Source organism: Meriones unguiculatus, chromosome 1 (genome assembly GCF_030254825.1).
Source record: "Meriones unguiculatus strain TT.TT164.6M chromosome 1, Bangor_MerUng_6.1, whole genome shotgun sequence".
In the NCBI taxonomy this organism is placed as follows: domain Eukaryota; kingdom Metazoa; phylum Chordata; class Mammalia; order Rodentia; family Muridae; genus Meriones; species Meriones unguiculatus.
In genome coordinates this window covers 48231682-48247428 of record NC_083349.1, presented here as the reverse complement: position 1 = coordinate 48247428, position 15747 = coordinate 48231682, and the positions used below count along the sequence as shown (strand labels likewise).

General features: G+C 41.7%; 1 protein-coding gene across 5 annotated transcripts in view; it reads left to right on the top strand.

The window, feature by feature from the left end:
• The window catches only part of Asah2 (N-acylsphingosine amidohydrolase 2), a 94342-nt gene extending 93014 nt beyond the window's left edge, over positions 1-1328 (top strand). For all 5 annotated transcript variants that reach the window (XM_060388359.1, XM_060388362.1, XM_060388364.1 and 2 more), the window contains one exon: positions 205-1328. In XM_060388359.1, coding sequence (XP_060244342.1) covers positions 205-394 — 190 coding nt within the window. In that variant the 3' untranslated portion in view covers positions 395-1328. The remainder of the gene's footprint in view (positions 1-204) is intronic.
• Positions 1329-15747: the final 14419 nt, after the last annotated feature.

Below are 15747 nucleotides of genomic sequence, written 5' to 3'. Positions count from 1 at the left end.
GTTTTAAGATACAGTTGCACTGTGTAGCCTTGACTGTCCTGAAATTCACTCTGTAGACCAGGCTGGTCTCAAACTTAGAAAGATCTGCCTGTCTCTGCCTTCTGGGTGCTGAGATTAAACGTGTGCACCATTACCACCCAGCTGAAAATCAAACATTTTAAAGAGCAATATTGTATGTCTTCCTTGTTTGTTTTCTATTGATAGGTTTTATTGGCACAAGGGAATGCTGGGTCTGAGCAACGCAACAGTGCATTGGAATATCCCACATACTGCCCAACCTGGAATCTACAGGATAAGATATTTTGGACACAATCGGAAGCAAGAGTTTCTGAAGCCTGCTGTCATACTAGCATTTGAAGGCATTTCTTCTCCTTTTGAAGTTGTAACTACTTAGTGAAAAGTTGACAGATACTGAAAAAAACAGCTTTTTTTTTTTCTGTGTACATTATAGAGTGATTTCACACAAATGTGAACTACCAGTTTGATTTTTGTAATTGTCCCTGTTTGGGAAACAGATACTTTATTTGCTAATGGGACAAGTATGTGTTTGTGTGTTTGTGTGTTTGTGTGATTATGTACATGCGTTCTGACAGGAGAGAGAAAGAGAGTTATTATTGAAAGAGAGTATGAGAGAAGGTCCTCTGAAAAGCGCACTGCTGTGCTCTTCATCCTAAAGCATGATTTTCCTTGAAGCTTTGTGGTTGTTCAAGAGGTAATTCCCATTAATATGAAATCTCTGAAATATAGTGATAGTATCTGCAGATATGTGAACGATGTTTATCCTATTTATTTATCGACTTACTGAATGAGAACACAGAGAACTTTCTAGAAGTCCTCTGGATTGATACTTGATTTTACAGAGAGGAAAAATGAGGTTTAGTTCACTTTAGGTTAGAATAAGGTTATTCTATATTTTCCCCTAGTTACATTTACAAAGTGCCATGTAACCTTACTACAAATATATGAGCCCAACTAAAACATACCCAGACAAACTAGCATGCCAGCTTTCCTGCACTCCGATGAGCACAGCCCTTCCGATCAGTCACTTTGGAATGGGTTTGCCTGGCTCAGGGTTAGTGTTCATGCTCAGATTATTTCTGGAATTGCCTCCAGAGTCCAACTATGTGAATGTTACTTGCTGTGCTTTGATTAGCCTTGTATTCCTTGAAGTGTCCTTATCCTGCCTAAGTCTCTTCTTCCCAATGTTTCTTCTAAATGATTTTTAAATGTTTTCACCAAGCAAATGTACCTCATACTACAGAGCTTTGCCTTGAATGTAGATTTAAAAACAAAAGTGTTAAGGCTGGAAATGCAGTCATCAAAGGGAACGTTTTAAATGCATCTGTTTCTTCTTTTTCCAGCTACTCACTCACTCAGGGTTCCTTTGAATCATTAAATAGTTATTTAAATTCATCGACACAATGTTGTACTCATTCCTGCGTCTTCACAGTTACTGACATCATACTGAGATGATTGATAGGGTAGACGACTCATTTGAAAGAGAAAATATTCAACCAGAAATATAAATTATGGGGAGACCTTTGAAAACCACAAAATTTCAAGTCTTTATTATACATCTTCTGGGCTGGGTATTCTGCTCTGTGAGAAAAGAGGCCCCAGACAATTTTTAAATATTAATCTGAAAGTCATGCTTTAGAAGTTATAATATAGGCAGTCTAATGAATGAGACAGGACAATCTAACATGAATTGTTTAAAGTACTAGTAGCCTTTTAAAATTACCTAAGTCAACTAGCAAGGTCAATTTCTTAACCCTAAATGATATTTTTGTAGGTATGTAAAAGAGTAAGCATTTTAGGAGAAAAATCAATCTTCATTTCAAAACTGAATTTGTTTTAAAAACAATACTGGTGAGGTAAACCTGTACCCCCCCTCCCATGGCTTACCTACATAAACATGTTAGATTGAATCAAAAAATGCCTGGAGTGGTGTTTTGGTGAGTCTGTTTCCCAGATCATACTTCTGTGGAGGTTAATTGCAGAAGAATGAACTAACCAGATTGTCAACATCTCTCTTGACGAGAACAACCTACTAAGTATAAAGGTTCAAGGACTTACATGCTTTGAAAACAAAACAAAGAAACAAACAAAACAAGATAGTAGAACCAATGAGGAGGTATAAAATGTATTCCTCACAACGCAGAACAATACTAGGATTTATTTTCTGCCACCGTTCTCCCAGTGAAACTTTTCAGAAAGTCTGCCTAGGAGTCCCTCTTTGTCATTGGCAACTGTGCTGCAGTGGCTGCTGTATAACCAGCAGTTTGTGTGCCCAGCCCTGCACGGAAACAAATCAGAGAAACAGTTTCCCACTAGACTTGGTCTCTTCTAGCCCCTGTGCTTCTGGATTTTGCAGTCTGTAAAATAAACAACCAGGTCCCTGCATTATCAAACCATCGTTACTTACCTGGGCATAAAGGAAGGCCACTTGGTAACTGATCTAGTCGGTTCATTTAAAGTTACAGATCTGGTGAGTGTCCCTGTCTGGAAATTGCTTCATGGAGCCAAAGGCATGGAGGAGCCTCCAGAGAAGGGTAGAGAGTGTGGAAAGTGGTTGGCTGGTTTGGTGAGAGTTTCTCATATCCAACTGTCTGTGCTTTACTTGTTATGCCTTGCCTGCTCTGATCTCAAGGGTTCTGTGATTCCTTCAGAAAGCATACAGTAATTCCTTTTCCAGGCCTATGTTTTTTGATGAATGTTCTGTAAAAACGTCAGTGTTCAAGAGAATATTGAATAAAAAATTGTGAGTTATTCTAATAAGAACAAAATGTTTGGGGAAAGTGGTTTGCACCAAGAGGTAAGGCGATCTCTGTGAAGAAGAGATGTTAGAAGGCATTGTTCCATGTTATTCAAGGTGGGGACAGGTAGTACAAATAACTTTTGCAGATAGATAGACCAAATGAATCCACTCTCCGTCCCTTCCGACCTCTGGAGGCCCGATGCTGCCTGTGTACAACAGGCAATGTGTGAGCTTCTTGGACGACTTGAGAGGTTCCCTGGGCAGGGAGCTAATTAGAAAGTTATGAGCTGATTCTGCATAGCAAGACCAAGAATAAATTTACCGGTGAACATCCTCTTTCAACCTGCTGTCTTATGTTTCTCTTCCAGCATAAGCAAGACCATTGCCTTTCTCTGGTATTAAATTGTGGATTTTATTCTTAAATTAAAAATCACCATTGTTGGATGATTTATTCATAACTTTTTTGATGTCCGTGGTTCCTGGGAATTCACTCTTACTTGCCGATTTAAATTGGCTTTTGGAAAATCCCAGAGACGGAAACACGTATTTCCCTATGCAGAGAGTTAAATAATCCAGTTATAAGTAACATGGTATTTCTGATCAACAGTAATCCAAACAGTAAGCAATCTCACATAGCAATAACTCTTGAAGCAACTAATTCAGGCATGTTCTAGCTACCCAGCGACATGACTGATACTTTCCACAGCACATTGATATTAATATTAATTCCTTGGCTTATGCCTCTCTGTACAATGCACGCAGAAGTAAAGGGGGAAAGGAAGATGCTGTTTGGGATCTTTCTTTGGAAGGTGGGAACTAGTCAGAACACAAGAACACCCTTACATTTCCCTTCTGGTGCCATTCAATTATTCATAGCTGCAAGGGAGGCTGGGAAAGAGAATATTTGGCGTTTTCTGCTTTGAGAAACAAAGGCAAGTCCCAGTAGCATGAATGAAGAGATGGCGGGTACAATTTTTTAAAGAACATCAATGAAACAGAAACAAATAATTTTTCAGCTTTAGAGATTTACTTCCTGATCCATGTTGTATGCATGACACTCAGCTGTACATAGCCCCCTTTAAAAATGATACTTCCGATGTTCATTTAGGTGTCATCCACCCAAAGAGCATCAGACCCGTCTGATACCTTTTTCTCAGAGGCAGGACCTGGGGCATCAACCCGCATGCAATCAGACTTGCTCTTCTCTGGGTCCAAAGCGGCTGACCCTGAGTGCAGTGCTTAGCTTCGCGTCCTGAGCGTAACATTTTAGCTTTTTATGGTAGCCAACCATGCTTGGGGAGACTGTCCTGCTTCAATGGCTGTAAAGGCCTGAATGATCATGGCTGCATTACGCTGTTGTGAGACTCTAATCTTGCATATACACCACAGGCAAACCAAGGAGACCAACACCAGAAGGCCTGCTAACGCTCCCATGCCCGCTCATTCCTTCAGATGATTCATGGCTGCAGCAATCCATGGTGATAATCCTGTGGCTGGTCCTGCGTCCACTCTGGTAGAATTTACTGTGATAATGGCCACTCTCAGCTGCTCCATCGTAGTATCGAGTTCTCCAGTCCAATTACCTAAAATATAGCTAGACAATTGTTTAGATAGATTTGCAGCACAGGAAAAATTCTCATGTTGTATGCTAGTGACACAAAGTCCAGCATACTTTCATTGACAGCCCCAATTTATTTCTAATATCAGAGATCAGACCTCTACTCTTGCCTGATGCATCTAAAACAAAAAGGGGGAACTGTAGAGTGCTGCATAATGCCGCGCCTTAAAGATGGAGCTGGTTTCCGCCTTCCACCTTCCCGATGGTGAGTGCTCTCTGTCACAAACAACTCCACATTTGGCTAAGGCTGAGGATCTGGCTTGCTTCCATGTATGTGGACCTATCTGCATTGCCCATTTGGCACACTGGGGTTGGCTACCCAGAGGCTATTTAAGCTGTGGGCTGGCTTTCCCCAGGGTCAGATGATTGTTCAAGGTTCCTGAATAAACTGCATTGAAAAAAAAAATGATACTTCCATCATTGAGGGAAGGGAACCTGTGGCCTGGGGAAGCAGACATGGGAAATCATGCATCAGCTCTTGACATCACCACACGACTTTTCACATTTTATTTATGGCCATTTAGAGCTCACCACAATAAGAAGTGGTCATACCTACACTCCTAGCCTATGTTCTCTTTGAAATAATAGCAGTGAGTTTTACCCTAAGAAATATATTTAGAAAAGCCCTCAGAACCACAATGCTGAAAAATAGCTGAAATTTCCACTGGAAAATGTACTTATTTAGTACTTTGTGGCTGACATTAAATCTTGAGGATAGAATGTGATGAGGTCACACAGCTGTTCTTCTTATCAGTGAGTTGGATTGTGAAGGAAAAAGCAGACATGTCCATAGAAACTTACTGTACACCCTGGCTTACATTGCTCTAGGTTTCACAGTTCTAGAGATGACATCTTAGTATGGTTTGGGAGGATATCCCAGTAGGTTTCCTCAGCAATAATCTGTTAGTTAAGACCGAAAGAATTTGAAGAAATTAGTCAAAGGAAAGTGAATTTTGAGTTTGTGCCAGTACAAAGGCCAGGCATTGTATGGGATGATTCTCCTCCAGTGAGAACTGAATCATGATTGGCCTCCATGTTACTATGCTTTTCCAAGTATTTCCTTGAAGTTGTGCCTTGATTCTTGATGTTGACATAGTCTTAATTAGAGTAGATTCTGTTGGTGTTGTCACCAAGGAGTGAAGGGATGTAGAATAAGAATCAATGCACTGTGTCCGCACATAGACATTGTATGTGGACAAGCGGACTGTCCCAGGTGGAGGAAAGATCAGGTATTTTGTCAAGGCTTTAATTGGAGTGTGAGAGAACATTGACCAGGGCTATAACAATGAACTTGTCTTCATGGATAACAGATGGTTTCTATTTGTGTTTTCTCCCTGAGACTGTTCTCCTCCAGTGTCACGTCAATGTCCTTGAATGTGTTCTCCCTGTACTCTAATAATGAAGCACATCTTTTGTAACCAACAACACTGGCTTTGGTTTCTCATGGTGTTGGTGGCATCTCATCCTCCTGCCTTTATGGGTTATAACTCTGTCTCTCTGAACTAAATTTATCAAGACTTCTTTTTGTCATATATCTCATGTTTCAAAACCTATGATACCTTTAATTTTTTTTTTTTTGAGACAGGGTTTCTCTGTGTATCCCTAGCTGTTTTGGAACTTGCTCTGTAGACCAAGCTGGCTCAAACTTAGAGATTTACCTGTCTCTGCTGCTTGAGTGCTAGGATTAAAGGCCAGAACTACTATTATCCATCTTTATGATTTATTTTTTTTAAATTTTATACCTACTAAATATCATATCACATTGGCATGGACTCTATACCTCCTGAAGAGATGCCTTTCAGGGTAGATGGATCTTACTAAATACAGGACAAGAACAATCTCAGCTCCCCTTTACTGATGAGGTCACATAGTAAATAAATCCATGGTTGTGCAAAAATTTCCAGGTACTCCTTATGCTGAAATGATCATGAGGCTTTCTAAACCATCTACTCCAGCACCGTCTGTATGAATATAGCTGTTAATATGATCTCATGATTCCAGTTGACCTGGTACCCACTTCCTCATGACACAACCCTTTTCTTTCCCTACTCCCTCATAAGAGACCTTTAAAAAAATGCTTTGCTTTCCTGGCTGGGCTGAAGCTTTCATTGAGTCTCTGCCCTTTAGTGTCAAGGATGTTGATAAACCTCTTTCCTAAAGGATGATCCATTCCATACCTCCCTTGAAAGTCCCCCTCTCCTTTAAAGCTAATGCTGGGGTGTCGAGCATAGCCTGCGAATACCTCTGTCTTTTTAGAGGAAGCCCAGAGTTTTAGCTAATATTCTAAGTACTTAGATATTCTAAAAAGCTTGGCCATACACATAAGTGCCAACGTATCATGTCCTGTTTGATGACCAGTCCCTCTTTCATCAGTTCCTCTTGATCACTTACAGATGAAACAGAATCTTATGAGTGTGAATAGGAAGTTGTGTAATGTAGAAGAAAACACGGGCTTTAGCAGACTTGAGATTGAACTGTGGCTGTGACCTTGTGAAGGCTACTTCCTTGCTCAGTTTGTCAAATGGTGATAGTATCAGTGACTTTCTATTTCCTTGACGTTAATGCTTATGAGGGGATGTTCTGGAAAGCAACTGGCTTGAATCTTAGCTCTATCATTAAACAGTGTCAGACTCGGAGCAAATTATTTTTAAAGACTTACTTTGATTTTAAGTGTGTGTGTGTGTGTGTGTGTGTGTAAGTGTTCAAAATGTTAAGAAAAGGGAGTTGAGTTGCCTGGATCTAGAGTTACAGGTGGTTGTGAGCTACCTGACATGGATGCTGGGACCTGAACTTGGTTCCTCCAGGCAACAGCGCACATTTGTTTTCGGCTGTTGATTCATCTCTTGAGCCCCCAGAGTAAAATAATTTTGCAAAGCCTCAGTCTCTTCATTTAAAAATTTTAATCTGCAAAAGAAGACCATTTACCTTCCTTTTGATTATGAAATTAAAATAAGAGTAAGTTGCTGGCATCATGTTTGGTATGTCTAGGTGTTCAATTGACCCGGCTGTTCATTTCGTTGGATGCTGTATATGATAATGCACCTGGAAAATAGGAGAAGCTAAAAAGCCAAAGTTCTTCCTCTGAGAGCCAAATCACAATTGGCCTGGGTCTTACTGTGCTTTCCCAAATCTTTCCTCAAAATTGTCCCTTGATACCTGATGTTAGCATAGTCTGTAGGTCTGAAAGCCGATGAGACGGGAGTAGTCTGTAGGTCTGAAATCCAATGAGAAGGGAGTAGGCTGTAGGTCTGAAAGCTGATGATAAGGGAGTAGTCTGTAGGTCTGAAACCCGATGAGAAGGGAGTAGAGCCTCTAGGTGTGGTCTAGACCTGCAGGGATTGGAATGTGGAATAAGCATCAGGGCAGTGGTTTAGGAATGACTCAGGAGGGTGTGGGTACAGAAATGTCTAGAATTGAAACAGACATGTTATATTGTTTGTCTGGGAAACGAGGTGGGGAGAAGGGTTCAGAAAGAATGAAATTCTTAAAACATCATTTAGGAGATAATAACAAGTTAGAGCAAGGGAAAAGATCCAGGGCACTGACTGCAATCTGGTTTAGGACATATGAGCCTTTGACAAAATGTTCAAGTGGAAAATCGAGCACCCACTGGGGAATACAGAGGAGAGAAACTGCAGAGAAACCATGACAAATGATGAGAGATAACAGAAGGAGAAAAAGAAGTGGATGTCTTTCCAGAAAGGAGAGGATAATAGAGAGGAAACAAAAGACTTGGATGGTAGACCTTAGGGAAACAGTCACATTTAAGGAAAGTATGAAAGTATGAGGACATAGCTCAGACCGTACTATTACTAGGAAGAAGAAGTGGAAAGTGTAGGAGGATGGAAAGGAAGAATTTCAAGGAAGTCCAGTGGTGGGTTGTTGCAGACAACTTCAAGAGATCAGAGTAGAGTAACTCTATGAAACTCGAGGCCAGCTACTTCCTAAGAATGACAGGAGTGTGCAAAGACTCAGGTAAATATACTGGGTCAATATGGCAGAGATACTGTGGAGGCCATACTATGTCTGCTTACCATTCTCCCATTGTGGGAGTTTTAATTGGTTATTGGGAGAGAGAATAAGATACCTAGCAGCTGAGATAGCTATCTGCTGAATTCTGTTTAAAGGGATGAGATAAGCAATGTGTTCTCCTCGTGTGTGCTCACAGAAAGTGTAGACATATAATCCACTGACCAAATCCCTTTCTTACTGATGTAGAAGAAACATGATGGTGAGAACTTGAGCCCAAAGATGGGAGCTTTGCCTTAAAGACAACAATGGTACAGAGAATACCTGGGTTCCTAATAGTTTGGAATTGTCAAACAATCTTTGTGTTGTTTAATTCCAAAGGATGGGATAATAAGATTCTACAATAACATTTTACCATTACAACAGCTGGAACCTAAAACCTCAATAAATGTGCTTAGCAGAGTCCCAGGAAGGCCATCATTGAGGTAATTTCTTCTCTGGCCAGGACAATTATCAACTTCTTTTTGTAAGTTGATAAACCAGAGGGGTAGATTCTACTAGCTGATTTGTGGAAAATGATATCATGATTTATGCCAAGTTGACATAAGCTAGAGTCATTGGAGAGGAGGGAGCTTCAAATGAAAAAAATTAAAAAAAAAGTCTCTGCAGGATCAGGCTGTGGGCAAGCCTGTAGGGCATTTTCTTGATTAGTCATTAGTGAGGGGAGGGCTCTGCCCATTGTGGGTGGGCCACCCCTGCACTGTTGGTCTTCGTTGCTCTCAATTATTCCGAGACTGCCTCTCTAGTCTATGGTGGGTTGTCATAAGTCACTTTTTTTGTTTGTTTTGAGGCAAGGTTTCGCTGTATAGCCTTGGCTGTCCTGCACTCACTTTGTAGACCTGGCTGGCCTCAAACACACAGAGATTTACCTGCCTCTGCATCCCTGAGTGCTGGGATTTTAGGCATGCACCACTGCGCCTGGTTCATAACTCACTTTAACAACTGCTTTTCCACTTGTTCTATTGCAAAACTCCATTTGATCACACACGGCAGCATCTGTTGCTCTTTCCATGGCATAGGATATCAATTCCATAAAACCCTGTCTTACTTCCTTTGATGCTGGACTGTGATGCAGAAGTGTGAGATGAAACAAACTCGCTCCTCCCCCGACCTGCTTTTACTTGTGCTAGCACAGCAATAGGCGGCCTAACTAAGACACACACCACTTGCTAAGCTCTGGTTCTTAACAGCTCCAAATCTTGTCTAGGATTTGACCTTGCAAGTCTGTGAACTCTGTGGCAGGCATTGCAAATAGTTTGCATCTTTCATCGTTTTGTTGACTGACATACACTAGCTGCTTGAAGAAGTATATAAAAACGTTTGAGAGATGGTGTGTGGGTTCATGGTCAAATGGCTGTGATTGGAGAAGGCTTACACGGGCAAGGTCTGAGTTAATGGCCAAACCATAGGCTATGCTTGTCCTTCTCTATCCATGGCATTGTGTAAATCTCTTCCTTTTCAAGATATGATTTTAATTGAAGATGTATAAGATCCACTTGAATATTAGAAACATTTAAAAAATATTTTGTTAAGGTTTTTTTTTCTTTCTTTCTGGTTTTATCACCGTACCATTGACACAATGCATAAAAGTATATGAACATTATTTAAGTTACAAATGCTGGTTTTCACATGGGTCAGATATACAAATAGAATTTCCAGGAGGGACAGAAAACCATACCTTGAACTACTTGACCCATGTTTTACTTCAACAAAACAAAGGGCGTTCCTCTGAGTAGGCAGACACCTCTCTCTGCTCTGGAGAGAGGGCTGAGAGAATATTCATCCTGGAGGGGACACCATCAGTCAATCTTACGGTCCCCTTTGTTGGATCTGCAGCGCCATCTATTGAGCCAGAAAGGAAGTGTATAGAGCCTTTGCTTTTAATGGACTGCATAGGGATGGTTTCAAAGGCACGTGAGGACGCTGGAGAAAAGCTTTGCTTTTTATTGAAAACCTGTTTACTTGCAAGGCAATGTTTTCATTTAACCCTTCTGAGAAGGTCTCATTGCTATTTTTAATTCAGCATAAAGTATAATTATGTACGCTGTCAGCATACATTAAATCGCTTGTTTCCTTTTCTTAGAATTAGTGTTTTAAATAATTAGTGTTTTAAATAAAAGACACGGAGGTTAAAAACTCAAAATCCCACTTCTGATGTGTTTCCAATTACAGATTTAAAGCACATCATTTGAATGCCATTTAGGAGGTAATGAAGTCTTCACGACAGAAAAAAAGGTAAGCAATACCTGTTAAGTTTTATTACAAATTGACATTCCTTGCATTGTTGATATTGATGTCATGAGAAAAAAAAACCCTCTACGATCTAAGAACTCTAGGAATTAGATTCTATTCAGTCCCTCTCTCACAGATTCACAGCACAGACTAAGATCCAGCTGGTTTTGAGAAATAGAAAGCAAGATATCTTAGCAGCTTTTTCTATTTCAGTGTCTCTTAAATGTAGCTGGATTGGCGTGATTTGTTTTAAACCACTTGTCTCTCCCATGCCAGGCAAGAGGCTTTGTATTCTGTGATTCTGTGTCTGTGCCCAGGTCTATAACCATGGCAGCCTCTTGATTTATCTCCACTTCACCACAGAGGAAATTGGAATCTGTGCAAAAGGTAAATTGTGGCACATTTACACAATGGAAGACTACCCAGCAATTAAAAACAAGGAAATCATGAAATATGCAGGCAAGTGGTGGGATCTAGAAAAGATCATCCTGAGTGAGGTATCTCAGAAGCAGAAAGACACACACTGTGTATACTCACTTATAAGTGGATATTAGACATATAATACAGGATAAACATACTCAAATCTGTACACCTAAAGAAGCTAAACAAGAAGGAGGACCCTGGGTAAGATGATCAATCCTCACTCAGAAAGAGGGATGGACATTGGAAGAAGTTGAAAATAGGGAACAGGACAGGAGCCTACCACAGAGGGCCTCTGAAAGATTCTACCCAGCAGTGTATCAAAGCAGATACTGAGACTCATAACCAAACTTTGGGCAGAGTGCAGGGAATCATATGAAAGAAGGGGGAGTTGGTAAGACCTGGAGAGGACAGGAGCTCCACAAGGAGAGCAACAGAACCTATATATCTGGGCACAAGGATCTTTTCTGAGACTGGAACTCCAACCAAAGACCATTCATGGATATAACCTAGAACCCCTGCTCAGATGTAGCTCATGGCAGCTCAGTATCCAAGTAGGTTTCCCTAGTAAGGGGAAGAGGGATTGTCTCTGACATGAACTCAGTGGCTGGTTCTTTGATCACCTCCCCCTGAGAAGGGGGAGCAGCCTTACCAGGCCACAGAAGAAGACAATGCAGCCACGCCTGAAGAGACCTGATAGACTAGGGTCAGATGAAGGCAGAGGAGGACCTCCCCTATTAGTGGACTTGGAGAGGGGAAGAGTGGAGATGAAGGAGGGAGGGTAGGGTTGGGAGGGAATGTGGGAAGGGACTACAGCTGGGATACAAAACAAATAAACTGTAATTAATATAAAAATAAAAATTTAACAAAAGAAAAAAAGAAAGAAAATGTAGGGTGAGTTGGTTGTGGTGGCACATGCCTTTACTTCCAGCACTCCGGGAGGCAGGAGCAGGTGATCCCTGTGAATTCAAGGACTCAAAGATTGGTCTACAAAGCCAAGGCTACACAGAGAAACAAAGAAAATATAGGCTAGAATAAAAGAGAAGGTATGTCTGGTTCTTAAGACCAAACTGTCCTTCAGCTGAAGACAAGATCTGCTTGATCAGAAGAGTCATGTGAAACCCATGTTCTGCTGCCCTTTTCCTGGAGGACAACTCAAAAGGCTCACGTGGCAGAAACAAGTAACTTTATCTTGGATGTTGGAAATTGTGTGTCTTGCCTGTGGTGGATGAAATGAGGTGGCTTATGTCTCCCTCTTCAGCAGTCCACCTACCTACTTCTAAAGCATTTCTCTTGCAAATCCTACCTCCACCCTGACTCTTATTCCCTCTTCCTCTCTTTCTGTCCCTCTCTGTTTCTGCCTGTCTGTTTCTCTCTCTCTTCCCCTCTTTCCCTCACTCCCATCTTCACTTCTCTCTCCATCTTCCTCTCTCTTTTCTCTGTCTTATTTTTCTTTTCTCGTTTTCTTTCTTTGACGATACACTCCTGCAGTACTGGGGCTGAACCCAGCGCCTTGTGCACACTGGGCAATCATTCTATCCCTGGTCTGCAGCCCTGGGCTTTCTAGGAGACTCTGAATAATGTATAAAATGTATTTCCTCTGATCCCTGCCCAGGTTATACAAGGCTCTGGGTTTCTTAGCTATGAAAGTGAGATTTAATTTCTTTTAATTTTCTGAGGTTCCATTTTCAAACTTTTCTGAAGAGAGCACAGATTATGTATTTTGTTAACAACAACAACAACAACAACAAAACAGATATCAAAGAACAGATAATCCCAGAAGGAATGCCAGGATGCCTGACCCATGATGTAGAATGTATTTTCAGGGTTATCTCAGCTCTGTCTGCCTTTCCGCAGCCATAGATAAGCTGTGTAGCCCGGCAGCCCTCTGCTTGTCTCACTTATTCTGCAGCTCTCCATCGGTCACCCTTGTATTCCACCATTCCTCTTCGGACATTCACAGGACTCAGTAACTGCTGCCCAACTCTGCTACCTCTTCAGGAAGTGTCCCCGAATGTCTTCAGATACCCGAGACATTGAATTGCTGTGGCTATCGCCTTCTTTCGGGCATCTTTCCTTGCTGTCAGCGAACTCTTCAGTAGCCAGTCTGCTACTAGGGCAAGGGACAAGCTGTGCTCCTCATTCTGGTGGGGTGGAGACCCCCTTGCAAGTGGGTGGTAGAGGAAGCCAGTCATGTCTTATTATGTTGTCCATTTTCGCTGATCACTTCTGCTTTCATCCTTGTTTTTCAAGAATTAATTGCAAGATGGATGTAGACCAAAAAAAAAAGTCTCTGGGGACAAAACCCGTGGGGAGGAAGAAGAAACAGGTTGGGGAGCTTTGAGACTGCAGCAGAGGTAATGAACCCAGAGGTGAGGGAGGGATGGTTGGATAGGAATGTCCCTAGATGACATGGTCTTGAGAACTCTTTGATGGAATCCAGACAGGATCCTTAGGAAACCACCCTGATGAAGGAGTCTTGTTCCTGCTGAGGAAGGAAGGAGTCTTGTTCCTGCTGTTAACACATTGTCTTGGACATCCTAGGAGAAAGTGGGAACTTTTCCTGAAAGATGGGTTAGATCCACAGCTGTTCTTGGTAGCAGTTCCTCTTAAGGGAGGTGTGAGGGGGCTCCCCTCTCTGGACACTCAAGTAATTAATAAGCTCAGCTCTCAGCTCTGGGGTCTGTGTTACTGGGATCAAAAGTTGTTTGTGCAACTTACATGTGTGATCCTTGGTATGGTACTAAATTTCTCTAAGGTGTAGTTATTTGATTCCTCTCCTCTTCTACCCCCCTCAGCTCTCCTCCCTTTCTTTCTCCCTTCCCCTATGTATCCTTCCCCCTCCTCTTCTCTCTAGTCCTCCCTTTTTTCTCTTTCCACTGTTTTACTATGTAGCTCAGCTTAGCCTTTAATTCACTATGTAGCTCAGGCTAGCCTCAAGTTCATTGTCTTCTTGCCTTTACCTCCTGAATACTTTTGAATACTAGAGTTAGTTAGGCTTACCACCACATGGATGAGAGAGGATATCCTCACCTTTGGATTCACTTGTTTGTTTGGGGGAGGAGAAGTGAAGAACTGAATTCTTTGTAAGTTGCATCTTGACTGTGACTTTGCTCTCATACTGTACTGAAAAGGACTCTGTGTTTTCTCAGAGAAGATTAAGCAGTGTGCATTGAACATAGTTTTCTGGGTCCAGAATTGTGTCTAAACCCTTGAATAATGGTAGACCTGGCCAGACAGGAGATGGCTTTTGACCAGCCTATTGATTATGCTCAAGGATTTAGATGTGGCAAACTCGAGCCAGGCTTCAAGACAAGCTATTTAATTACACTGAGATATTCTCTCTCATTATCTTCCATTTTAAACCATCCTAAATTACATTAAGTACTTCTTTATCTAATTAAACATAGGACTTTAAGAATAATGTAATCTTCCTTAATGACCAGGGGGTTATCAGTGTGGCCATTAATCATTACTCCAGGATATATAGGACAAAACCTTCAGAATTTAAAAGCTTTCAGATGTCTTGTTTCTGAGGTAATTGGTAGTACCTACCCATTCAAGATTGATTACACACACACACACACACACACACACACACACACACACTTTAAATACTAGATTTTTTTCTTCTTTCTATTAATGTTCTCGAAGCAAATGTGCTCATTTGTACTTTCCCAGTTCCAAGAACAGAGGCCTGATGATAATTGTACATCTTCTAAGAAGTAAGGCAAAGGATGTTTGTGACCACAGCTGAAGCCTGAAAGGTCTCTCCTGGAACTGAAGAGGATTTCTTGGGTGAACTTCTGGCCATTGGTTCCAGCCTTAAGTAGTTCTTTATTTTTGGCATTGTTTAATCTTCCTAGGACTCACTTCTATGTTGGTGGAACAGAAACTTGGAACAGAGGTATTGAAGTCCCAGAGTGGGACATGTCGCACGGCGTCAGGATTTTACTGAAAATTTTAATTTGCACGCTCAGTAAAGTAGATGAGCGAGCTAGTCAGCCTCCACACCACTTCCTGTTTCTCTGTATTAGTGCGAGACACTGTCAGTTTGCAGCACCGTGACCTATGGGTAAAACTCATAAGGAAAGCTCCTCTTACTGTGCCTGCTATCCCGTGGACAGACCCTTGCTAGTGTTGCTTGCTTTCCTCCAATTGACTGAAATCTTAGTAGGATGAAGAGACAAAAGACATCAGAATTCCCCAGGCTATTTAAAAGCATCTAAGTGTCATTAACTAAATAGGCCACTGGATGTCACACTTGATCTAAGTTCTATAGATGAACTCTCCTGAACACAGGGCTTTGACAGTTTCAGGCCTGTGTATTCTTTAGTCAGATCTTAGTGAGCCAATTGGATCCCTCACTCTAGATTCCTGCTGCGATGCCCATTCATCTGTGTGACCCACCTTAAAGCTCCAATGCGTGAGTCCTTGATCTCATTTTACAGAGAGAGAGCCTGAATACCCAGAACCGTTCATACTTTGCTGAGAAAACAGGTGAGGCTGGGACTAGAACTCGGGCTACCTGACCTCCCTGTCAGTCCAGAGCCTGGAGTAAAGCATTGCAGAGGAGCACTGGGATTATGAGCTAATTATGAGCTAATCGGCACACACCTTTAATCCCAACACCCGGGAGGCACAGGCAGGCAGACCTCTGTGAGTGCGAGGCCAGCCTGGTCTACAGAGC